Source organism: Mesoplodon densirostris, chromosome 2 (assembly GCF_025265405.1).
Source record: "Mesoplodon densirostris isolate mMesDen1 chromosome 2, mMesDen1 primary haplotype, whole genome shotgun sequence".
NCBI lineage: Eukaryota > Metazoa > Chordata > Mammalia > Artiodactyla > Ziphiidae > Mesoplodon > Mesoplodon densirostris.
In genome coordinates, this window is record NC_082662.1 from 100211928 (window position 1) to 100237253 (window position 25326).

Below are 25326 nucleotides of genomic sequence, written 5' to 3' on the forward strand. Positions count from 1 at the left end.
GGGCTGGAGAGGAATGGCCTAAGATTTTATCACGATACTCAGAACAGCTCTCAATTTTAAACTTATAAGTTGTTTATTTCTGGAATTCTCCATTTAATATTTTCAGACACTAGTTGACCACAGGTAACTGAAACCATGGAAAATGAAACCAGGGGAAAAAAAACATGGATGAGAAGGGACTACTGTACTTCATTTCCCATAGTATTATACTTAGCTGTATAGTTGACCCTTAAATAACTTGGGGGTCAGTGATGCCAGCCCTCTGCACAGTAAAAAATCTATATAAAACCTTACAGTTGGCCCTCTGTATCCATGGTTTTACATCCAAAGATTCAACCGCAGATTGCGTAGCACTGTAGTACGTATTTATTGAAAAAAATCTGCATATAATTGGACCCATACAGTTCAAACCTGTGTTGTTCAAGGTCAACGGCATTTACAAATCTGTCTTCATAAGTACAAGTTCCTTGAGGCAGATCACATGCAACCCCTATAGGCCTCTAGAAGTTCATTGCAAAGTGTCGACTTCGCATAAAGTTTGCTGAACTTGTTGGATGGTGAGTGACGGCAAAACTTACTCACTGCTCAGGCCTCAACGCTTCCACCCATATTCTCCTTCTCTTCCACAGTGGAGCTTTGAGTTTAGAACATACTAATGACTCTTGTGAGAGCATGAATCTAGTAAGGAATGTCTCTAATTTAGGCTTTGAGTAAAAATAGACAATGGAGCAGAAGACCCTGCTTGGGACAGAATCCACAACTTGGACCTGGAAGGAGACTTGTTTAAGCAGAAGGTCTGCACACAAATGTCATGACCTTGATAATGAAAAACCAAAATATGTTTGCTCTTTTAGTCTTGGGGTCAAATTTATTATTTTCCAGAATTAAAATAAAGGGAGAAAAAAGATACATCTCTTCTACCAACATAATAAAGCATAATAACAGGAAAGAAGAGATGAATCCTGAATTACTTTCTTTAGGATACTGTCCATGAGCCTGGCCATCTGATTAAAGTACTGAGATGAATATGTGCAAAGAAATGCAAGCCAGTGTGCAATTCACAGGTACACTCACAAAATGCTAGGGTTACCTTTTCTAGCAAGGCAGGAAATACTCACCATAGGATGGGAAGACTTCAGTTCAAACTGAATAAATTATTAGTCAAATAAACTAGATTAGGTGATGTGATCTTGTGGAAATGTCAAAGATACCAAATTGAAATTAGGAGGTTGGGAGTTTGATTTCAGGTTCTGTCTTTAACTAGGTGTAGGATCTTAGACCTGTAATTAACACTTCTGGACCATGATTTTCTCTTCTCTAAAATGAGGAAATTAAAATTGATAAGTAGTTTTCAAAATTTTTGTTGTTGTTTTGAAAATTCCAGAACAATTTCTTCAAATGTAAGTTTAGAGAATCTCCATGTATACAAACATAAAAATGAAACTACTCTAATTGAAGCTGATGTGGGTGCCTGGAACCATCTGTTCCCATAAGGCTGCCTTTGGTTGGAACCCAGGGAACTCCAAACTCCATGAAGCTCAGTGTAAAAGTTGCTGGACAGGATAATCCTTGAAATCACTTTCATTTCTGACTGGCTACAACTCAAGGACTCTAATAAAATTAATTGTTAAAAGTTACAAATTCAGTCATTATGTTGGGCATAGATTTTAGCCTGGGAAACATGGAGGCACCAACATCCAGTGATGACATGGTTAGTTATTTTTCACACCTTGGTTGCCCTGTGTCAGAAAATCTTCTATACGTACTAGAAAATTTCTATAAGAAATTTTCTATAAGTCAAATCTAGTTTATTTGACTAATTATAAGCAATTGAAAGGTCCTAATAGATATTTTTCTACTGGAACTATTGAAACCTAATTCTGATTTTTATAGCAAGTCCCCTACTTTATGAAGTTCTAACTAAGTAAATGTGATTATCTTAGAATAAACTCAAATTACCTTTTCCCAGGCTACCTATCTCTGACTGTAGCTAGTTCAGCACTCACCCAATGACAATTACTTGGGAACCATTGATCTACCCTAGTTTCAAAATTATGAAGCTCTGTATTCACCCAAAAAACAAGCACCCTAGTTTTCTATATAAATTCTCAGATCTCCATACTGCTTTCTCCTAAACAAATTGATGAACAAACAAACAAAAATGCTTTCCAAAGTCTCATTTTAATTTGCAAGGAGAATGAACTCTTTTGTATTCATAACATTAATATTATACACAATAATAATATTTTTCTCTGCTGTGTTTTGTAAACCTCACTGAAGAAACCAGAAGAAAGTTAAAGCTTTCCACACCATTTTCTTGACCCCCTCTCAGTAGGCTGAGCTGAGTGATTTTCATATTGACTCAGGTTCTGTAGGCTTCTGGAGCCATGGAGAATCAGAGTAGGTAGGAAAGAACTCCTGACAGATCAAGTTCCATGGTAAATGTTAATAAATATGACTGAGTCAGCAAAATGGTGGAATAGAAGGTTTCAGCCCTCATCCCCCCACAGAAACACCAAAAATATTCATGGATGAAAATACCTGCATAAGGGCTCCAGAATCCAGGTGAGAGATTACAGAACCAGGGTAGAACACAGAAATGAAAAAAAGACACATTGAAGAGGGTAGGGAGGACAGTTTTATTTTACCTGTGTCACCTTTCTCCCAAGCCTACACAGCACCAAGAGAGATGCCTCACCTCACACTTAAGATGGTTTTTATTACAAAACCCAAAAGATAACAAATGTTGATGAAGATGTGGAGGAAAAGGACCACTTTACAATGTTGATGGGAATACAAATTGATGCAGCCACTATGGAAAACAGTATGGAGTTTCCTCAAAAAATTAAAAATAGGACTACCACATGATCCAGCAATTCCACTTCTAGATATATATCCAAAGGAAATGAAGTCAAGATCTTGAAGATCCTGAACTCACATATTCATTGGAATATTATTCACAATAGCCAAGACAAGGAAGTGACATTCATCAACAGATGAATAGGTAAAGAAATGTGGTCTATACATACAATGAAATATTATTCAGCCTTAAAAAAAGGGAAACCCCACCATTTGTGACAACGTGGATGAACCTGGAGGACATTATGCTAAGTTAAGTAAGTCAGACACAGAAGAACAAATTCTGCATGATACCACTTATAAAATGAATCTAAAATAGTCAAACGCATAGAAACAGAGACTGGAATGGTAGTTGCCAGGGACTGGGGGGAGGGGGAAAAAAGAAGGTATTAGTCAACTGTACAAAGTTTTCATTACACAGATGAGTATGTACTAGATACCTATTGTACAGTTTAGATAGTTAACAATATCGTAGACTTAATTTGTTATGAGAATAGATCTTATGTTAAGTGTTCTTATCACAATATAATAATAATAATAGGGCTGGAGGAAACTTTTGGAGATGATGGATAGGTTTAAGGCATTGATTGTGGTGATGGTTTCATGGGTGTATACTTGTCTCCAAACTCATCAATTTTATATATTAATTATGCACAGCTTTTTATACGTAAAAAATGAAATAAAATATAACAGAAAAACATGACCAAGCCCAAGTTCTTCTCTAATTCACAGATACATTTTTAAAAGTGTTATCTTGTTCCAGGGCACATCCAAGCACTTTAAAAAGTGACATTTATTGTGTTTTCTTCCTGATTACAAAAGTGCTGCATGATCACTAAGGAAAACATGGAAATTACAAGGCCTCTGGATTCTTTGATTGCACCAAAGCGAAAGCCAAGCATCCTTCTCCATCCTGTCCTGTTATCAGGATCCAAGTCATATCCTTCTCCATCCTGACCCCCTCTCTTCATCCAGGGATGGCTTCAAGAACTCATTTAACCTATTAGTCAATTAGTATCTTAAAGGTCAACTCAATATTAACTCCTCCAAAATTAAAACTATTGCTTTTGGTGTACACTTTTCCCCTCTACAACATGGCATGATGAATGTTAGCTTTAATATTCTATGATTTGGTAACCATAAAAAATGACTCCAGTTCACATTTTATTTTATTTTATTATCTTGGGCTATATTTCACATCAAACTCATCTGAGAGGGTCCCTTTACATGTGGACCCATGCAAAAGAAAACGTTCTCAAGAAATGCATGTGGCATAATATAATGTTATATATTTTAAAAAGCAGAAACAAAAGTGTATATGAGATGTGCTACAATGTTAAACTGCACAGATTCATCAATGAACAGAATATAGGGGCAGAGAATAAAGAAACTTACCTAGTAAGTTTGCTACCTAAAGTGGCATTTCAAATCAGTTAAGAAAAGATGAATTTTTAATAAATAATATTAAAGCATGTAGCTAACTATTTGGGAAAAAAGCTCCATCCACAGGCATTAAAGAAAAAATTAACTCCATATAGGTCAAAGATCAAAATGTAAAAAATAAATGACAAAGTGTTAGAAGAAAACATAAGTAATTTTTTAAAATATAATCTTGGGTTTAAAAGGCCCATTTGCTTAAGCAAGGTACCAAAGCCAGAACTCATTAAAAAAAAAAAAAAAGATTGATTTTAACTACATATAAATTAAAAACATTGTGGGCAAAAGCACCACAAACAAAATTAAAAAAAAAACAACTAAGAAAATATATTTGCAACACATTTGACAAAGCTCTAATACACTTTATATATAAAGTCAGGGCTAATTTATTTATGGTATAGAGTTCTTTCAAATAAAAAGGAAAATCCAATAGAAAAGTAGACAAGAAAAATATGCAGGCAGTACTCTGACAATGAAATGCAAATGATTTATAAATGTAAACAATAACACTCATTTAAAAGAGTGCAGGGTTTCCCTGGTGGCGCAGCGGTTGAGAATCTGCCTGCTAATGCAGGGGACACGGGTTCGAGCCTCGGTCTGGGAGGATCCCACATGCCGCGGAGCAACTAGGCCCGTGAGCCACAACTACTGAGCCTGCATGTCTGGAGCCCGTGCTCCACAACGGGAGAAGCCACAGCAGTGAGAGGCTCACGTACCGCAAAAAAAAAAAAGAATAGATATTTTCATGGATGTTCATTTTAGCTTTGTTTTAAATAATAAAAGTATCTAGAGATAAGCTAAATGTTTATCAATAGGAAATGATTAAGTAAATGAAGGTATAGCCATACAATGGAATGCAATGAAGCCAGTAAAAAAACTGAGTTAGATAGGGACTGACTTGGAAGGATATCTAGGTATATTAAGTGGGAAAAATGTAAAGGAAATGAATATTTTATGCTCCTATTTATACATGACACTAGATTTCTTAAAAGGTGAACAAGTATGGCTGGTACAGTGAAGTAGCAGGACGTACCAGTTAGAATCATCAAAACAACTTTACTTTTGGCTCTGGTCCCTTTAAGTTTGCTGCTCCATGGAGATGGTTCTACCCTCTTCCTAGATTTTTCTTCTGACTTGAAGGTAATAAAAGTTCTACAGTCAATATTAGTTACAAACACAATTCAGTTTACTAACCAGTCCCAGATGATAACCAAGACTCCAAACCTGACTGAATGTTACATCTGATCCTCTTCCCCAGCCCAGCCTGCTATGGGATGCTGCTTGAACCCACCTTCCTTTTCTCTTTTCTTGCTTTACTCTTCCGCCCCTCATTTTCCATCTTGCTATTTTGATTTCTGAACCAGCTTTAGTCAAAGCCAGGGAAGGGAGAAGAGTGGCAAGAGGAATAGGAGAGTTGTCACTTAACTGGTGTGGGCTTAAGAGGGCTTCATGCCTCCAGGGCCTGGCAGATATTTCAAGCTGACATTTTCCCCTCTTGAGAGAATTTGTGCATTTTCCTCCAGCCACTGGTTCCCATCTCTCCCTGCTTTTCAAGTATGTCCCTCCAAACAGCAGACTTTCTCTGTTGGGGTCATATTGCTCTTCCTTGGGCAGAATTTAAGATGGATCCAGGCCATTTTTCTTTTCTGCGTGGCCCACATCTGATATATGAGAAACAGCAGGCTCAAGGCCAGAGAGGAGTCTCCTGGGACTAATACAGAGCAAGAGAACAGAGTCAGGAAAACTGAGAGACAGAGACACACCCACAGAGAAAGCCAGGAGACTGGAGAGGTAGTCAGGGAACAGATCGTGTAGGGCCTTGAGAGTCTGTCTGCACCTTAGAATCTGGGGTACAGTTCAGTTCTAATTAATGGAGGGTCTTCAATAAATATTTGTTGAGGTTTTTGTTTTTCTTGTTTCACTCAGTTCTTGTACTTAAGAACTACACAGTCAAGTTGGGGAGATAGACATGTACACCAGTGCACTACAGTACAATGTGGAGACATGAGAAGAAATACAATGCTCTGTGGGGAGAAGCAAAAAAGGTTCCATAGACAAGGCGTCATTGGGTGGTATCAGGTAAAGAAGAGCTGTAGGGTAGGACCAACTGGGATGGTTGCACTGTCTGGTTAGATGATCAAGAATATGCAGGCCACAAGTGATGTGAGTATGGAGGGAGGTGAGGGAAAGAAGAAGGAGACAGATCCTCGATGATGGAGAAAGGGGATTTGGGAGCCAGAAAGCAGTATGAAGAGGCAACCCAAAGTACCATCTCCTTCCCTTCTCAGGGACCAAATCCCTTCAGGGTGAGACTGGAGGAAAAGGACCTCTCAGTGGTTGTCTCCACTGCAGCTTTTTTTTTGACAGTTGGCATTGCACAAATCTGGGTCTCATTGCCAGGAAGTTTCACAAGGCAGATTTGCCAAGGGAAGTCCCCAGAATCTCCTGGACTTCTTCCTGCTTCCTTCCCATAAGAGAGGCTGTTGAAACCTCTAGGGCATAAAAGGCCCAGAGGCATCCCAGGGAAGCTGACCAGGGATATGGGAGAAACCACCATGGACCAGAAGTCTGTCTCTCTGAGTAGGTGAGCTCTGGGCTGATAATTCAGCAGGAAGTTAATGAGGAGAGAAGGGGTAACATAGGTAACATAGACCTATGGAAGAAGCGTTCGTCTTCTTCTCCTGGGACACCAGTCTCTCTGTTCAATTCCTTATCAAAACCTATCGAGTCAAGGCAACTGCCCTAGGGGACCATCTGATCTTTCCTAGATGGGCAAGGGAGCAGCTGTGGCCAGAGCCCTTCAGACCATCAGGAGTGTTTTCAGTCTGCATTTTCACAGAGCCGCCTCTTATCCAGATTGTGATATACAAGCACTGTCTTGGGAGTCCCATGTTTCATGGGCTCTGCTTTCTGCACATGTTAAAACTTTAGGGAGCCTCACCACTTCTTGTCTTCAGAATGATCTGTTGGGGTAAATGTTTTCTAAGATCCTCCTTTCAACTCTAAAGTTCTGATCCAAAACTCTGGCTTTCATGGTGGCTGGGAATTTGGATGAAGGTGGGGATGAGACTAAATAAACAGGGCTATGGGTGAAGAAGGGAAGTTTGCTGGGCTAAGATGGATTATGTCTTATGGAGGAAAAGGAGCCATTTCATTGTGTCTTTCCCTCTTTCTTCCTGCCTGTGGTCTCAAGGCATGCCTGCCCACTTGGAAATGGCAAGAGCATTTTTTTTTTTTTTTTTTTTTTTTTTTTTGGTACGCGGGCCTCTCACTGTTGTGGCCTCTCCCGTTGCGGAGCACAGGCTCCGGAAGCGCAGGCTCAGCAGCCATGGCTCACAGGCCCAGCCACTCCGTGGCACATGGGATCCTCGCAGACCGGGGCACAGACCCTTGTCCCTGCATCGGCAGGCAGACTCTCAACCACTGCGCCACCAGGGAAGCCCACGGCAAGAGCATTTTAAGTTCCCTGTTGAAGGTCTCAGCTCTGAGCCCTTGGGGGAGCAGCCCACAGGGAGCTGGCACTTTGAAGAAGGGCCTGGAGGCTGACTTAACAGCAGATGTGGCAACCAGAATTCTCCTACCCACTTAGCAGGTGTGTGGAGGACCAGTTCCCTAAGAGTGATGTGAATCAGGAGAACAGAACCCTTGAATCCAGTTTCCCAGCCCCAAAGTCTGTGGAGAAGGCACAAGCCCCAACAGCTGTCATCCAAAGTTTTATCTCATTTTTAACTGCCCTTTTCTCCATTTTCAGATCCCCCCAAATGTCCTAGTGTGGGTAAGTCTAGACAATGTCCCCAGGGTGGGGGTCAGGTCATAGTTCAAGGAGTCTTGCCTTTTGGGTGAGGTTTCCAGCACCAGGGTCCTGCCCTTTCCTTCCTTTTAGGAGGGTGAATTAAGGATAGAATGGTCTCATCAGTCCTCCCAGGGGAGGTGCCCTATGGAGAAGAGGCTGGACATGACCTCAGTCATGAAGGCTTAGCGCACTTCCAGCGGCAGCTCACACTCCTCAATTCACCTTGCCTTGTTTTAAGTTAGTTGTGTGTACACATGGTGACTATTCATTTCAATTCACCCAGGAGAGTTCTGGTTCAAGCTGGTACCCCAGGGAAATGATTAATAATGATCCTTTTTCACCCTCCAAACTGTCCCATTGGATGATAAACTATTTGGTCACCTTAACTATATTCAATTCCAGACAAGGCTGTGAGCTGCCTGAGTACAGGGACAGCATCAGCCTCATTTTAGCTTCCTCAATATCCAGGACAACACTTGGCACAGAGCAGGTGGTTCAATTAATTTCTGTTGGATAAATGAATGAGCAAATGAATTCCCAGTTTGGAAAATGTTTCTCTGTAGGGCTGTAGACTCCACAAGGTACCCAGGAGCTGGGGACCTCAAGGCCCTATAAAGAGACCTCAGTAGCTATGCCTGCAGTGCCCAGAGGAAGTGTAGCTATATCTTGCATGTAGGCACACCCACACACTCACTGCCACAGTCTGAGACAGAGAACCAGGTGTGGCTTAGTAGATTTCCTTCTCACCCACCTCTTACAGTTTTAGTGGTCTTGCTTCTTCAGGAAGTCAAGTAGTCAATGAGTCACCACTGCCTGGGTCCCCTGGGCTGTGTCCTTTCTGATGTTTGGTTTATATCTCTGCTTCATTCTGTTTCTCTTGATGACTCTGCCAGGTTCTGACACTAACATACTGATGACTCTGAGTTTTTGTCCTGTGTGTCTCTTTGTGTATGCATGGCTCTGCTTCTATCTTTTGAGCCTCTCTCTCTCTGTCTCTCTCTCTCACCCACTTCAATGTTGTGTGTATCATCTCTTTTTCTTTTTTTTTTTTTTTGCGGTAGGCAGGCCTCTCACTGCTGTGGCCTATCCCGTTGCGAAGCACAGTCTCTGGACACGCAGGCTCGGTGGCCATGGCTCACGGGCCCAGCCGCTCTGCAGCGTGTGGGACCCTCCCGGACCGGGGCACGAACACGTATCCCTTGCATCAGCAGGCGGACCCCCAACCACTGCACCACCAGGGAAGCCCTATCGTCTCTTTTTTTTATGCACTGATATTTCTGTGTCATTCATCCATCCATCCACATTGAATCTCAGTGCTCTGTGGATGTTTTCCATATGGACAATATCTCTGTCTCTCACTGTATCTCTTAACTGGGGTCTGGATGCTCAAGAGCCAGCACTGGGGGTCCAGGTTGAATGACCTTCAGAGGCTCTGGCTGAATAAGCAAAGGAAGCCACCATGGTTTTTTGGGGAAAAACTGTGGCATTCTGGGCTCTGAGGCCACCGCATTGGCTCTCTTCCCTCTACTCCAGGATCTGCCTACAAACTGGTTTGCTACTTTACCAGCTAGTCACGGGACAGGCAGGAACCAGGAAAGTTCACCCTTGAGAGCACTGACCCCTTCCTATGTTCTCACCTCATCTACTCATTCGCCAGCATCAGTAACAACAAGGTCATCATGATGGACAAGAATGATGCGATGCTTTACCAGACCATTAGCAATCTCAAAACCAAGTCAGTAGGATGGTAGTGGGGAGCATCCAGGGTGGGTTTTGGGGGAAAGCAGATAGTTGTAAACTGGGCCTAAGGCCTTCTAGTTCCATTCATTCATTTGTGCATTTATTCAAGTGTTTTTCCTTGGGCATAATCCTGATGCTTCCTGGTTTTCTCCCCCATGCCTCATCCCTTCACTGAACTTAGCTGCTAAACAGCTGGAGCCAACTTACCCATATTCTAGTCCTAGCCCTTTAGGCAAAGTTTTCCCTGGCAGCCCGTAAAGAAATAATCAGCTTATTCTTCTACTACAGGAATCCCAAACTGAAAATTCTCTTGTCAGTTGGAGGGTATCTGTTTGGTTCCAAAGGGTAAGACCACAGTATCTCTATTTTTTGTTTATTCTGCCATGTAATTTCTAATCATCACTGTTTTTCCTCCTCTTGAAAAGAGACATTGAGTTAGGCTTTAGAAAGGTCCTCCCTTGGCTTAGATGGCAAAACTGATCTGAATTTTGTCATAAGTTGAGGCATAGCACTATGTTTTCTTGCGTCTTGGAAGGAACTCTGCAGGAGCTTAACACAAGCTCAGATACTTAAGTCCTGGGAGAAAATGAACTGGAAGCAGTATTTGGTAAACTTTCAATTATTTACATGAAGGTTTTTCACCTAATGGACTATGGGGAGATGCAATTTTTTTAAGGGTTTAAGGGTTTTGAGGGTTTGACTTTGTACCATGGGGGTGGGTCAGGTAGGTGACTTCCACATAAAACCAAGTCCTTAGCAGCCATCAGTGGACCTCGATTTCCTGGGTCATGGTTGTACAGCTGGATGGCCTGGAAGTGCAAAGCAGCATAAGGGCAATCAGGTCTGTTTTGCTTAAAAACAAAATAGTTATTAATATGAGACATATATTATAAATTATAACTCCTATTCACAGGAAAATGATACTCCATTTGCATCGAGCTAAATAACTACAAATATGTAAGGAAGAAAGGCATCTTTTTTTGCAATTTTTAAATTCAGTTAATCTAATTTTGAATTTCTTCTGTTTTAATTTTTTTTAAAGTGCCAACATTTAAAAAAGTCCAGAGATCTTAATCTCAGTCAGCAGAGGCTTTCCGCTTTCATGAGAAGTCTGATAAGACATCTTTCTCATGCAGCAGGTCAGTACTCTTTACAGCTGGAGTAAGCAGAGGAAAGAAGTAGCATTAGAAGACCTATGTAGATGAGTGACCTAGGGAAAGTTAACACACCTCTCTGAGCTCAGTTTACCCATCTGTAAGACGTATATCACAACATCTACTTCATAAGGTGCGTGCAAAGACTTTGAATGAGGTAACGTATGTCATGTGCCTGACTTAGTTATCAACCAGTAAGTGTCAACTTCTTCTTCTCCTTTTTTTATACTGAATATTTTCATCTATGAAATAAGAGGGCTGACCTAATTAATTTCTGAAGTCTCTACTAGCTCAAAACTTGTAGAATACTTAGTAAAGCAATTTCTACACACATAAAGAAAAAAGATCAACCTACCTAACTTACTTGGTTCTGCGTTAACCTCACCATGAACTCCTTTTAATTATTAATGGATTTTCATGGAAACTATCCATCTGATTCCCAAATTCTCTCTCATTCCTAATACCTGCTTACCTCGATAAAATTAAAAATATTTTCATTCATTCATTCTTACATGCATGCATTCATTTATTCAATAAATAATTTATTGAGTACTTATTGTATATTAGTTTAGTGGTTAAAAGTAGGACTTTGGAGATAAACAAATTTGGTTTGGCTTTCTCTTTAGCTCTATGCAAGCTGCATGCAAGTTGTTTAACTTCAGGCAATTTCTTTTTTTCTTTTCTGCTTTTTTTTAGGCAATTTTTCTTAATGTCTCTATGCTTCAATTAAAAAAAAAACTGTACAATGAGGCAAGTAACAGAATCAACCTAAGGATGAAGTTGTGAGGGCAGGCAATGCAAGCAAACTTTTTAGGTAGTGCTGATGTGCAAAAAGGACCTAATGGTTGCAATAATTATTGTTGTATATAAACGTTGTCATTATTATTAGGTAAATGCCAGGCTTTGTGCCAGGTGCTATGCAGCAATACTTAAAAATGTGTAATGAACAGACTTGCTTCTAAATTTCTAAAGAATGTTTGTCTTTCCTAAAATTGGAGGCTTCTGCCCAGAACATCAGATGCAACTGCTCCCTAAAAGAGGTATCCTTGCTTTTCTTCTAATCACTGTGAGCATTTCTGAAATATAAGAATAAAGTTACAAACCTACTTCTACAATGTTTTTCAGATAATAGTCCAAGTTTTTCTATCTCCTCCACTGTGCTGCTGAGATATATGCAGGAACCAAATCCTCAATTTAATTTTTTTTTCTTTTCTTTTTTTTTAACATCTTTATTGGAGTATAATTGCTTTACAATGGTGCGTTAGTTTCTGCTTTATAACAAAGTGAACCAGTTATACATATACATATGTTCCCATATCTCTTCCCTCTTGCGTCCCCCTCCCTCCCACCCTCCCTATCCCACACCTCTAGGTGGTCACAAAGCACCGAGCTGATCTCCCTGTGCTATGTGGCTGCTTCCCACTAGCTATCTATTTTACGTTTGGTAGTGTATATATGTCCATGCCACTCTCTCACTTTGTCACAGCTTACCCTTCCCCCTCCCCATAACCTCAAGTCCATTCTCTAGTAGGTCTGTGTCTTTATTCCTGTCTTACCCCTAGGTTCTTCATGACATTTTTTTTTCTTAAGTTCCATATATATGTGTTAGCATGCGGTATTTGTTTTTCTCTTTCTGACTTACCTCACTCTGTACGACAGACTCTAGGTCCATCCACCTCACTACAAATAACTCAATTTCGTTTCTTTTTATGGCTGAGTAATATTCCATTGTATATATGTGCCACATCTCCTTTACCCATTCATCCGATGATAGACACTTAGGTTGATTCCATGTCCTGACTATTGTAAATAGAGCTGCAATGAACATTTTGGTACATGACTCTTTTTGAATATGGTTTTCTCAATGTATATGCCCAGTAGTGGGATTGCTGGGTCGTATGGTAGTTCTACTTTTAGTTTTTTAAGGAACCTCCATACTGTTCTCCATAGTGGCTGTACCAATTCACATTCCCACCAGCAGTGCAAGAGGGTTCCCTTTTCTCCACACCCTCTCCAGCATTTAGTGTTTCTAGATTTTTTGATGATGGCCATTCTGACTGGTGTGAGATGATATCTCATTGTAGTTTTGATTTGCATTTCTCTAATGATTAATGATGCTGAGAATTCTTTAATGTATTTGTTGGCAATCTGTATATCTTCTTTGGAGAAATGTCTATTTAGGTTTTCTGCCCATTTTTGGATTGGGTTGTTTGTTTTTTTGTTATTGAGCTGCATGAGCTGCTTGTAAATTTTGGAGATTAATCTTTTGTCAGTTGCTTCATTTGCAAATATTTTCTCCCATTCTGAGGGTTAAGAAAAGTTTTAAGAACAGCTAGTACCTTCCAAGGGTTTTTATTGTTTATTTTCCAATAAAAATGTGCTTTGATGCCAGGCACGAAATGTCCACCTCATGAAAACCACAGTGTTTAAACAGATACTTATCAGCCCTGAGGACTGCCAAAAAAGCTAATAAGCTGGTGCTTTTCATGGTGATGGTCTCTACCACCCTGTTAAGAGCCATGACATTTTGTCCTTATTGAGCAGAGAAGGTGGTGGTGAGGGGAGTGCAGGTTGGAGGTACACAAAGTGGTGTTTGTAGGGGAGGAGGTCTGTTGACTTACTGATTAGCTATATACACATCTGGGTTAAATGCTCTCCACTTGGAAGATATCCTTTGTGATAACCTGGTACTCAGATGGTATAAAAAGAAAATCCAGGCTCTGCTAGACCAGTGCCAATGGCAACCATGGCAAAGCTTATTCTCACAGGTGAGTCTGTAATTGGAGATAGAGCCTTGTTCTTACCTGATTTCTTTTTCTCTCTGCATCTGACAGACATGAAATAGTCTTCATACACACCTCTATGCTTTTCTATTGTTCTTTCATCATTTCAAATTTCCAAGAGAATCCAGACATACACAAATAAGTCTACTTCTGATTCTCTTAATCTCAATTGACTCTGACAGCATTTCTACCTTCATTGATGCCACAAGCATGGTCCTAAAAGAAAGGCTAGTTTTCTTCCAATGCTTGTCTTACACTCCCATTCCTTGTTGGGTTGTTCCCATTTCTCTATTCCTCTTTCTGCACCACCTCATTTTAATTGATATTATTTTAATTTACATGTTTGTGATTTGGGTCTATCTTTTTCAGAGATGAAAATCAGTGGGAACTGAGAGACAGTTATGCAAGTTATCTTTGTTCTACTGTTTTCAGAATTATTTCTCTTTAATCCCTTACTGTCTTACTGAGTTGCTCATGTATTATAAAAATATCAGTTAGAATTCAATCATTTAAAGGGGTTGATTCAGTACATTGTTTAGAGCCAATTTGTATCCATAGCTTATTAGTTGCTCTAGAGCTGAGATTTACAAACTTTTTATAGCTTCAGAACCTTTTCCAAATGAAACCTCTAGCTCAAGTTATAAAGCAATCAGGTCAAAAGTGTCCTGGTAGAAGCCAGGGAACAGCATCTGGAGCCTTGTCTAACAGTTTCTAGTTCTCTTCTACTGTAAGGGCTCTTAAAGTTGGTATAAAAAAACTCGAAGGCCCCAAGAGATACTGAATTCACTGATTTAGAGGATGCTTTGTGTGTGAAGCTGTATTCATCCCAGTTAAGGGTGGTGAAGCATGGATGGGTGTGTAGTCATTGAGTAGAGTAAATTTTGGGTAGTTTCAGTACATAGATCTCCCATAGGTAGTAGACTTCCAATTCTGCCTTCCGTAACATTTGTTACTGACATGGAAGATGGAAGAAGAGAGAACCATGCTCATTTTTGACTAAGAGAAGGGAAGTACAGATTTATTGGTGCCTTCACTGAAAAGCCTACACTTTGGCATAACCCCTAAGTGCCACTTGGGCTATAAAAACCTATGACCCATAGGATGGTACCCAAGGCCTCAGAATTATATTCTACAAGATATAGACACTTTGTTCAGGATACATGTGTTTTCTTTCTCTCTAGGTCTGGCCCTTCTGCTGAATGCTCAGCTAGGTAAGTCATGGACTCTGTATCGTATCCTTGACATAATTTTTTCCTACAATAAACCTAAAATCTTTATAAATTATTCATAATGCAATTGTCTGCTTAATGTATTAAATGTGATTTTTTCATATTCTAATATTACTTTTTAAAAAGCATATCAAGAGACAGATAAGCTATACTAGGAAAGAAAGCTACTGTCTTCTTTACAGACAGGTGGATTTGATGTTGGGAGAACCTGTTATTTTGTATTGGCTGCCACTGTTATTCTCTTCAGCATGACCACCTGAGAGTTGTAAGTTGGTATTCACTGGGCTTCATAGGACTACTGGGCATTTTTTCTTCAGTGGTTCCTAGGCTTCACCAAGATCCCAAAGTGAATCTGTCAAAGTTAAAAATAACCAACTTGAAAGTCAGTGACTAGTTTCCAAGTTGGAAGCTTTGAAATCATTTGCAAGATTGTTCCTGTTAACCACCCTTACACAGAGATCAGGCATCTGAGGCAAAGAGAGGGAAACAGAAACAGGGCTAAAACTTGACAGCGCATTTCAGTGGCACTTAAGTCAGGCCATTTTTCTTGCTTCTTACTACTCTCAGGTTCTGCCTACCAGCTGATATGCTACTTCACCAACTGGTCCCAGTACCGGCCAGGCCTGGGAAGTTTCAAGCCTGACAACATTGACCCCTGCCTCTGTACTCACCTGATTTATGCCTTTGCTGGGATGAGAAACAACGAGATCACCACCATTGAGTGGAATGATGTGACTCTCTACCAATCTTTCAATAGCCTGAAAAACAAGTAAGAGAATGGGAAGATATCTAAGTTGGTATCTCTGCAGTTCAGGTTCAGTGAGTATGAGGTGGGAACCAAGACTCTGTATTTCTAATAAGCTTCCCTATGATGCTGATGCTTCTGGTCCAGGAGCTACACTTTAAGTATCGGGGATATAGATAACGTAGCATGTTGCCTGCTCTAGTTAGTATTAAAAAATAGTTCTGTATCTTCCTTTCACTGTAATTAATATTTTTTTATGACTCAGGAAACTGCAAACCATCTTAGCTACTTGCATCAGAGAACAGGAGGCAGAGGATACCGAAGATCAGACATTAACAGAGCCCAAGAAATCAGAAGAGTTTGCTGTATTTTAATAGAGTTCTGTTCTGTGTAAAAATGAAACAAAACAAACAAAAGCCCTGGTATCTTTTAATTTCTAATTTGTTCAGTTAGTTACATCCAGGAGAAGTAAGGCTACAGGCCATTGCTACCTTCAGTAGTGGCAGTATCTTGAATGCAGCCCCTAGAATTTGAGTAATGATACCTAAGAAGAAATAAACCCCTTCAGAGTGGTATTTCTCAAAGTGTGATCCATTGACCATGCATCAAAATCACATGAGTCACTTGATAAAAATCTCAATCCCTAATCCAACGGAATCACAATCTCTGAGAAAGGGGTTAAAAACCTGGAATTTTAATGTTGTCTTCCAACTCCGGTCCTTGTACTTCATTCTTATATAGACTGATGTTTGAGAACCACTATTCCAGAAAATGTGCAGGATTTTAAGCCAACTGATTTATATTCATTATCATAAAGTCTGAGAAAGTAATTATGTTCAAGCAATATTTACCATTTCATCTGCTAGAGTAGAATGTAAGAATTGCCAATACATTCCTATTTTTAAAAAACCCGGTCTCTTAATTTAGATTTTTCTAAAGAACTCTGAGTGCATTCATAATGATAACACAAATAATTTTTATAAAGTGTTCAGTAGTGAAGGAAAATTGTTCTACAGAATATTTTATCAAGGCAACATCAAAGTTTCTGACCAGGCCCAATACCAAAGCAATGTTATTTTAAATTGAGGAACTCATGGATTTTGAAGTTTTTCTTTTCTATCCTTTGCTTTAAAGGAACAGCCAGCTGAAAACTCTCCTGGCCATTGGAGGCTGGAATTTTGGAACTGCCCCGTAAGTCCTCTACGAGAGAGCCTGGTGTTCATTTGTTATGGAAAACAAGTTAGCCCAATGTGACCTATGTCCCTTCAGATTTCACAACTTAAGACAGGATATTAAGGATATACATTAAACAAATATGCTACTTAAATAAATTACTACACCAGAATCTCAGTATTAATTAGAACACCATTTATTTTGTATGTTTACATTTAGATGGATATTCTGGGACTACATTCACAGAAGCTTAGTTACTGAGATTTCAAAACAACCTCTTCTCAAAGTATTTCAGAAGTACAACCCCTGAGGAGAGTGTTATAGCACTTCTGTCTATTTACCTTCTGGGAGAAGGGAAGACAAAGTCATGCAAATAAACAAGAAGACTTTTTTGAGGGTATACGAACATCAGGGACTATCTGGAGAGACAACACAGTGAGCCAAGGTAGCCAGGTGTTCAAAGCAACAGGTACAATTTGGGAGAAAGATCAGAGTTGGGTGGATAACAAAACACAGAGAATACTGAGGTACCATGGCTGACAGAGCAGTGATTACAAAGTAAGTACAGGAGAAAGCCAGGAACATAGTTTTATCTGGGATGTGGATCTTGGTGAAAAGCTCTGAGGCAGAAATATAGGAGTTTGACTTCACTACAAAATGTTGGGACTACCAAGGCCTCACCCTGCCTTCTTTGGATCTCCTTCAGTTTCACTGCCATGGTTTCCACTCCAGAGAATCGCAAGACTTTCATTTCTTCAGTCATCAAATTCCTGCGTCAGTATGGATTTGATGGTCTGGACTTCGATTGGGAGTACCCTGGCTCTCGTGGAAGCCCTTCTCAGGACAAGCATCTCTTCACTGTCCTGGTGCAGGTGAGGAGGGAGGTGGCAGTGTTTAGCCCAAGAAAATTCAAAGCCTGTTCTTTTCAAGGAGAACCTGGTGGTTCCAGAGTGAAACTAAACTGGAATTTAGAATTTTGGAAACTTTACATTGCAAAGATTCTTAGATATCATGCCTACCTTCAACAGCATTTAAGAATAATAATAACATTATCATGTGTGCTATGTGTCAGGCACAATTCTACAAGCTGTTTTTAGAATCATAACTCATTTCATCTTCATGTCTACTCTATGATATAGGTAGTGTAAGTACCATAATCTTTATTTTACAGATGAGGAAGTTAATATATAGCTGGTTTAAGTAACTTGCCTAATGTCACACAACTAATAGGTGTTGTAACTACCCAAGTAGTCTGACTACAGAGCCCATTGCTTCTAACCTTTATACTAGACTGCCTATTATCACTGAGCACTTACACCATCCTAGACACTGCATTAAGTGTCAGGCTAAAGAATAAGACACAATCTTTGGCTTTAAAGAATACACAATCTTAGGTGGAAGCCTGAAAAATAACCAACAATTACAGTACACTTAGGTAAATGTCATGATAGAGGTATTCAGAGTGCAAAAGCAGCACAGAGAGAAGGTACCTAATTCTGCTCTGGGGCAGGATCAAGAAGAGCTTAGTCTTGAAAGTGGTGTTAACCAATTAAGTGATGATGGGATTGCACAAATGGAGACACGTAGATATGTGTGAGCAGGTATGTGAGTAATGGATTATGAGGCTGCACCAGAGACAAGAATCAGATCATGTAGGATTTGTATATTATGTTAAGTAATTTGGACATTACATTCAAGGCAACTTTGAAGTATTTTCAAGTAATGGAAAGATATGACAAAGCTCATGTTTTAGAAGGATGGCTCTGGCTTTAACCACGGCAGATGAATTAGAAGAAGGTAAGGAGGCAGGGATAGAGTTAGGAGGCTATTGCAATAAATTGAGCAAGAGATGCTGAGGGTCTGAACGAAGACCCTAACAGTGAGAACAGAAAAAGGAAGTATATAAGAGATATTAGGAGGGTAGAATCAATAGGATTTGGAGACCAATTGGAAGTGGAAAAAGAGAGAACTTCCAGTTTTCTGACCTTGAGAACTAGTTTGAATATGGTCCTGTTAACTAAGATGGTAAATACAGGAAAAAGGGTAGATTTGGAGCAAGGAAAAGGACTCATTAATTTGTCTTTGAACAATGCTGAGTGAGAGGAATCTGTAGGACATCCTATAGTTTTGCCTAATAGACACTGGATGAATAGATATTGGATGAATGCCAAGCTGGAGTTCAGAACAAAGGACTTGATTTGATATACTGTATTGACGTCATCAGCAAAGGTAAATAATTAAGAGATCACCAAGGAAAAATGAATGGAGTGAGAAAAGCCAAGGATGGCTTTTAGATTTACTCTCCCCCAAGACAGGGTTTTTTCCTATACCATCTGGTATACCAAATTGTCAGGCAGCCTCCAATAGTTTCAATATTAAGTAACTCACTGGTTGAAAAATAAACCTACTTACTTGTTGAACAGCTCTAGAGGTAAAAAAGAACATCTGTATTCTTAGTCAATACATGCGTCCAGTCATAATAACTTCCAGTTAGTGGTTCTTGCTATGCCCGCTGAAGTAACATAGAATGAAGCTGCACCTTTTGCAATATATTAGTTCAATATTTGAAGACGGCTATATCTTGCCTATAATTTTTCTCCTTCCAGTTAAATAACCTAGTTCCTTTAACAAGTACCCATACAACAATTTTCAGACGCACTCTTCACTGGAACACACTCTGGTACACCCTAATAATGCAGTTATAAAAACTGAATCCAGGGCTTCCCTGGTGGCGCAGTGGTTGAGAGTCCACCTGCCGATGCAGGGGGCGTGGGTTCGTGCCCCAGTCCGGGAAGATCCCACATGCCACGGAGCAGCTGGGTCCGTGAGCCATGGCCGCTGATCCTGCGCGTCCGTAGCCTGTGCTCCACAACGGGAGAGGCCACAACAGCGAGAGGCCCGCGTACTGCAAAAAAAAAAAAAAAAAAAAAAAAAAAAAAATGGAATCCAGTGCTCCGGGTAAGATTAGAGTCACAAAATAACAGTGGATTAACCTCTAGCATTGAACGGGAACCTATCACCTGGCTGTTACCACCTTCTTCACTGGCCAATTCAGCATTTCATTTGATGGGATGTCAGTCTTATAAAGTAGCTCATTTACTGGACAAAGGGAAGCAAATCTCTATATTACTAAAAGCTGGATATAGGTTACTGTAGCAAGTATAACTTCAAAGTGTAGTGATATAAGTAGAGCTCTGACTGGTCATCTGGGACCTGGGTTCTGGTCATGACCTGGATACTAACTTGCTGTGAGACTTTGGTGAAATTGTCTAACTTCTATGCATATTAGCTATAAAATGAATACCATCAATTCTGTCTACTTTATAGGGATATTGAGAAACTAAAGATAAAATATGTGAAAGCACTTTGAAAAAGAAAAGCATTATACAAACATATATTTATTAATATTTAAGGAGCTGAAATCAGTTTCATAGATGTCCTACTATACTTGATTATTCTATAGGAAATGCGTGAAGCTTTTGAGCAGGAGGCCATCCAAACTAACAAGCCCAGGCTGCTGGTCACTGCTGCAGTAGCTGCTGGCATCTCCAACATCCAGTCTGGCTATGAGATTCCTCAGCTGTCCCAGTGAGTGACTCACCTTATCCTCAAACTCCTATAGGTATCAGTTTTGCAAAGTAGACTTGTCCTTAGTCTGTCTTGCCACTCAGGGACTTTGTTTAAGAGGCATTGGAAGTGGTATCTTTTGTCTGCACAGGTGTGGGAAATAACAATTGGAAATGCTTTTAAATGCTTTATCCCACCTCAGGTACCTAGACTACATCCATGTCATGACTTATGACCTCTATGGCCCCTGGGAGGGCTACACTGGAGAGAACAGCCCCCTCTACAAATACCCAACTGACACTGGCAACAATGCTTACCTCAATGTGGTGAGTACCCACACAGATGCAGGTTCAGACCAGAGATGTTGTAAATCACATGGAGGTTCAGAGACAAAAGAAATATAAATTCTGCAAAAGTCTCATTTGGACAACTCTCTTCTTAAGTGGCTGATCATATTTCATTAACTATAACCTCACCAAAATGTTTCAAAAAATACCAACTGGTCTTCCCTGGTGGCACAGTGGTTGAGAGTCCGCCTGCCGATGCAGGGGACACGGGTTCATGCCCCAGTCTGGGAAGATCCCACATGCCGCGGAGCAGCTGGGCCCGTGAGCCATGGCCGCTGGGCCTGCGCATCCGGAGCCTGTGCTCCGCAACGGGAGAGGCCACAGCAGTGAGAGGCCCGCATACCGCAAAAAAAAAAAAAAACAAAAAACAAAAAAACAATTAATCTATCTGTTATTAGCATCATTCAATTTTACCTGTTAGGTCAGTGGACTAGCATAACTAAGCAATGGGTCATCAGCAGGTGATGCTCACCTGCTACATTTTCAGGATTATGTCATGAACTACTGGAAGAACAATGGGGCCCCAGCTGAGAAGCTCATCGTTGGATTCCCTGCCTATGGACACAACTACATCCTAAGCAACCCTTCCAACAATGGCATTGGTGCCCCTACTTCTGGTGCTGGTCCTGCTGGGCCCTACACGGGGCAGGCTGGGGTCCTGGCCTACTATGAGGTAGGTAGCCTGGATTTTACAGTTGAAATTCTGTGAATTTCATGCCCTGTGCTGCACAGTAGCCTTAGGGCTAGAATCTGTGTAGGGCTTGAATGTTCATTTTGTCCACTACTTACCTACTGTAACACAGATATTACTCCAAGTGCTTCAGGTGTTTAAGTAACCTATTCATTTACCTAATCCAGTATGAAGAATATTTGTAGTGTGCAATATCCCTTCAAACAACAGACTACATACTTAAGGTCATTTGTATTAGCACTTAAGGGAATTAAATAACTGTATCTCCCATACTAACATGGGTTCTCAAAATCAAGCACTAAGAATAGGGATAACATCTGAGTATTTCAAAAACAACTTGATCTTATTTACTGCAAATGAAAACCCATAATTAGAAATCTGATGAAAACCCCTATTGGAGGCATGACAGAAAAAAAAAATCAAAGAGGAAATTGTATGTTTTCTCTTTTTTGGGAGTCATACTTAAAGGATTTGAATCTCTTGACTTTTTAAAGATCTGCACCTTCCTGAAAGATGGAGCTACTCAGGCATGGGATGCCCCTCAGGACGTGCCCTACACCTATAAGAGCAATGAGTGGGTTGGCTATGACAATGTCAAGAGCTTTAATATCAAGGTAAGGTCAGCCCCTCCAATGTGCTGTGAGCTCAGCCCTGAGTCCCCCAAAATAAAATGACTCCTGGTGTCCTCTATCCTTAAACAGGCTGAGTGGCTTAAGCAGAACAACTTTGGAGGTGCCATGGTCTGGGCCATTGACCTGGATGACTTCACAGGCACATTCTGTAACCAGGGCAAGTTCCCCCTGATCAACACCTTGAAGGATGTTCTTGGCCTGAAGGGTGCAAGTAAGTGACAGCAGGGGGATGCCCATGGTGTATAAATGTTCCTTTTCCAACTCAAAAGACAGTCTAACATCTTCCCCCTTTGCCCTAGGAGTCTCTTCCCATTTTACCTCACTGTTCTTGCCTGCCTGAGAGAGAAGTCCTATATTCTTTCCTTACCCTTGAACGTCCACATCAGGAATTTAATGTTCTTATGAGAAACCAGGCCTACTGGGTGGGTTTTCCAGGTCTACTAATTCTTTTTTTTTTTTTTTTTTTTTGCTGTACGCGGGCCTCTCACTGCTGTGGCCTCTCCCATTGCGGAGCACAGGCTCCGGACACACAGGCTCCGCGGCCATGGCTCGCGGGCCCAGCCGCTCCGCGGCATGTGGGATCCTCCGGGATCGGGGCACGAACCCGTGTCCCCTGCATCGGCAGGCGGACTCTCAACCACTGCGCCACCAGGGAAGCCCCCAGGTCTACTAATTCTTAAAGGTGTGGAAAATCCTCAAGAAATTAGGCTGACCTTCAATATAAGCATTTATTTTTCTATGAACCCCTTATTAAAAGTCTCCTTCAGCCTGCCTGGGGAGATTGAACAAAAAACCCTAAGCAGTACTGAAATATTTCGAATCTATAATTCAGGGCAAGTACCAATTCCCTAAATTTTGTCCAGATTTTCTCTTACAGCTTATTTGCTTACTGCTTATACCCAGGTCCTAGAAAAGCATTTCGCATATACTGGGTGCTCAGTAAAATTTTTAAAAAATGATTTTAACATCATAAGAGAGAACTTTTAAAATTTAAAACTGGGCTGGCTTGAAATTATAGCTGTTCCTAATTCCTAAGATGGAGTTATCTTGTGAGCTCCTCAGTTACAGGGACCCAGAGCGAACTGCACTCCACCTCTAGACCTCACCCCAGGTCTGCTAGTTCTTCACCTCTAGGTGAATCTGAGAGCTTCTGCCAGGTCCACTAGTCTGCTCTTCATGCTGTTTCAGGTTGCACCACCTCCACTCAGTCCAGTGAGCCCAACAGTGGTACCGGAAGTGGGATTGGAAGTGGAAGTGGGAGTAGCAGCTCTGGAGGGAGCTCTGTGAGTAGTGGATACTGTGCCGGCAAAGCCAATGGCCTCTACCCTGTGACAAATAACAGAAATGCCTTTGTGAACTGTGCAAATGGAATCACATACGAGCAGTATTGCGGGGCTGGGCTTGTCTTTGACACCAGCTGTCAGTGCTGCAAGCTGGCATAAACCTGACCTGTGTCTCCATTCCCTAGTGTGCTGAACAGTCTCCTTTGCTTAGCACACCTTGCTCCTACCTAGAGTTCTGCAATAAAATCCATCAGTCAAAACATAAGTGTCCTTGGTTTTAAGTGATTTGGGTGGAGACCTTTCTAGATGTGAAAATACCAGTTGTGCATGGGGGTGGAGTGGCAGAAGAGAGTGTGTGAGGAAGTGATGACACCAACACACCCACAAGCCTTCTACTGGCTTAGGTTGATATGCATGAAGGTTGGATGCTGTCAGGAGGAAACATCTGAATGTTTGGTGTTGGCATGGGATGAGGACATGAAGAAGATAGGTCTGCATCTTGGTGACTGTTCTCAGTAGGGAACCAAAGTGATTCTGGGAGACTCGGGGGCACAGGCCTGTTTGGCTTGCTCAAGGAACAGAAGGCCAGGACATTCTTTCCATGTCTGCTGAGGTCCCAGAGCTGGTCCAGCTCCCCTGAATTGGCAGCATTGGGAAGGTCTTTGCAGTGGGCTCCTTTGGGGATGTCTGCCTTTCTCAGGAGTGAAAGCAGAGGTCCTTTCCTTGAAACCATAGCTGTGGTCCCTAGCAGCTGTGGTTTTACTGCATTATCTCCTCCTCTGGCTTGGCTGATTGACTGGCATAGACATCAGATTCAAGAGGGCTTATCAGATTATCACCCCTTGGAATCTGCAACAGAGAACAAGGAATGGCTAACAGTCCCTGAGACTGGCTTTGCCTATAATATGTAAGCTCAGGATCTGTAGTGAGGAACTGAGGAGAAGGGAAAGTTGCCCTGGATGCAGAGCAAGAAGACTAAAGGGGAGCAATGGAGAAAAGCCACGATGAAAGATGCAGAGAGAACATTTATCAATAGCTTTCCAACTCTTCATTCTAGCTCCTTCCTGAGGCCCAGATGCATTTCTGCCTTTGGGTTCTGTGAAACACCCCTATAACTATGTAATAAACTGCTCTTTGCTACATACGCTGGCTTAAGTTTGTTTCTTTTATTTGCAACTGAAAGAATCCTAAGTAATAAGAATATAATGGCTCCTATTTTCGGGCATGCTTACTGTATGTCAAACTCCATTTTAAGTGTTTTACATGTATTTTGTTTTTGTTTTTGTTTTTGTTTTGTTTTTTTTTTCTTTTTGCGGTATGCGGGCCTCTCACTGTTGTGGCCTCTCCCGTTGCGGAGCACAGGCTCCGGATGCGCAGGCCCAGCGGCCATGGCTCACGGGCCCAGCCGCTCCGCGGCATGTGGGATCCTCCCAGACCGGGGCACGAACCCGTATCCCCTGCATCGGCAGGCGGACTCTCAACCACTGCACCACCAGGGAGGCCCTGTATTTTGTTATTTAATTCTCTCAGCAACTTTGTGAGGAAGATAACATGAACCCAAGAAACCAAATAACCTGCCCAACATCTCACAGCTAATAAGTTGCAGAGCCAGATCCAAAAGAGTTCACAGTCCTAACTACTATGTTTTACTGCCTCCTTTGACACAGATCTCAGTGTCCTCATGGTAGATGGCAGCACTGGTGGTAATGATGAAGCACATGCAGCTTTCTGGGTAATGACTATTCATTCATGAGCTCACAACATTTCTTGATTATTTATTATGTGCCAGATAATGTTCTAGGTACTAAAGACATAGTGGTGAATAACATAAAGAGTTCACCCTTATGGGGATGATATTTTGCTGATGGGAGTGTTAAGCAATAAATTAGCAAA

At 41.1% G+C, this 25326-nt stretch overlaps 1 protein-coding gene across 1 annotated transcript; it reads left to right on the top strand.

The window, feature by feature from the left end:
- The first annotated feature begins 13729 nt into the window (after positions 1–13729).
- On the top strand, positions 13730–23592 carry CHIA (chitinase acidic). The gene is made up of 11 exons (XM_060086483.1): positions 13730–13751; positions 14948–14977; positions 15563–15764; positions 16875–16931; positions 17620–17785; positions 20377–20501; positions 20683–20806; positions 21315–21500; positions 22013–22132; positions 22220–22361; positions 23339–23592. Exons 1-11 carry the CDS (start codon positions 13730–13732, stop codon positions 23590–23592), a joined length of 1428 nt encoding a protein of 475 aa, XP_059942466.1.
- Positions 23593–25326: the final 1734 nt, after the last annotated feature.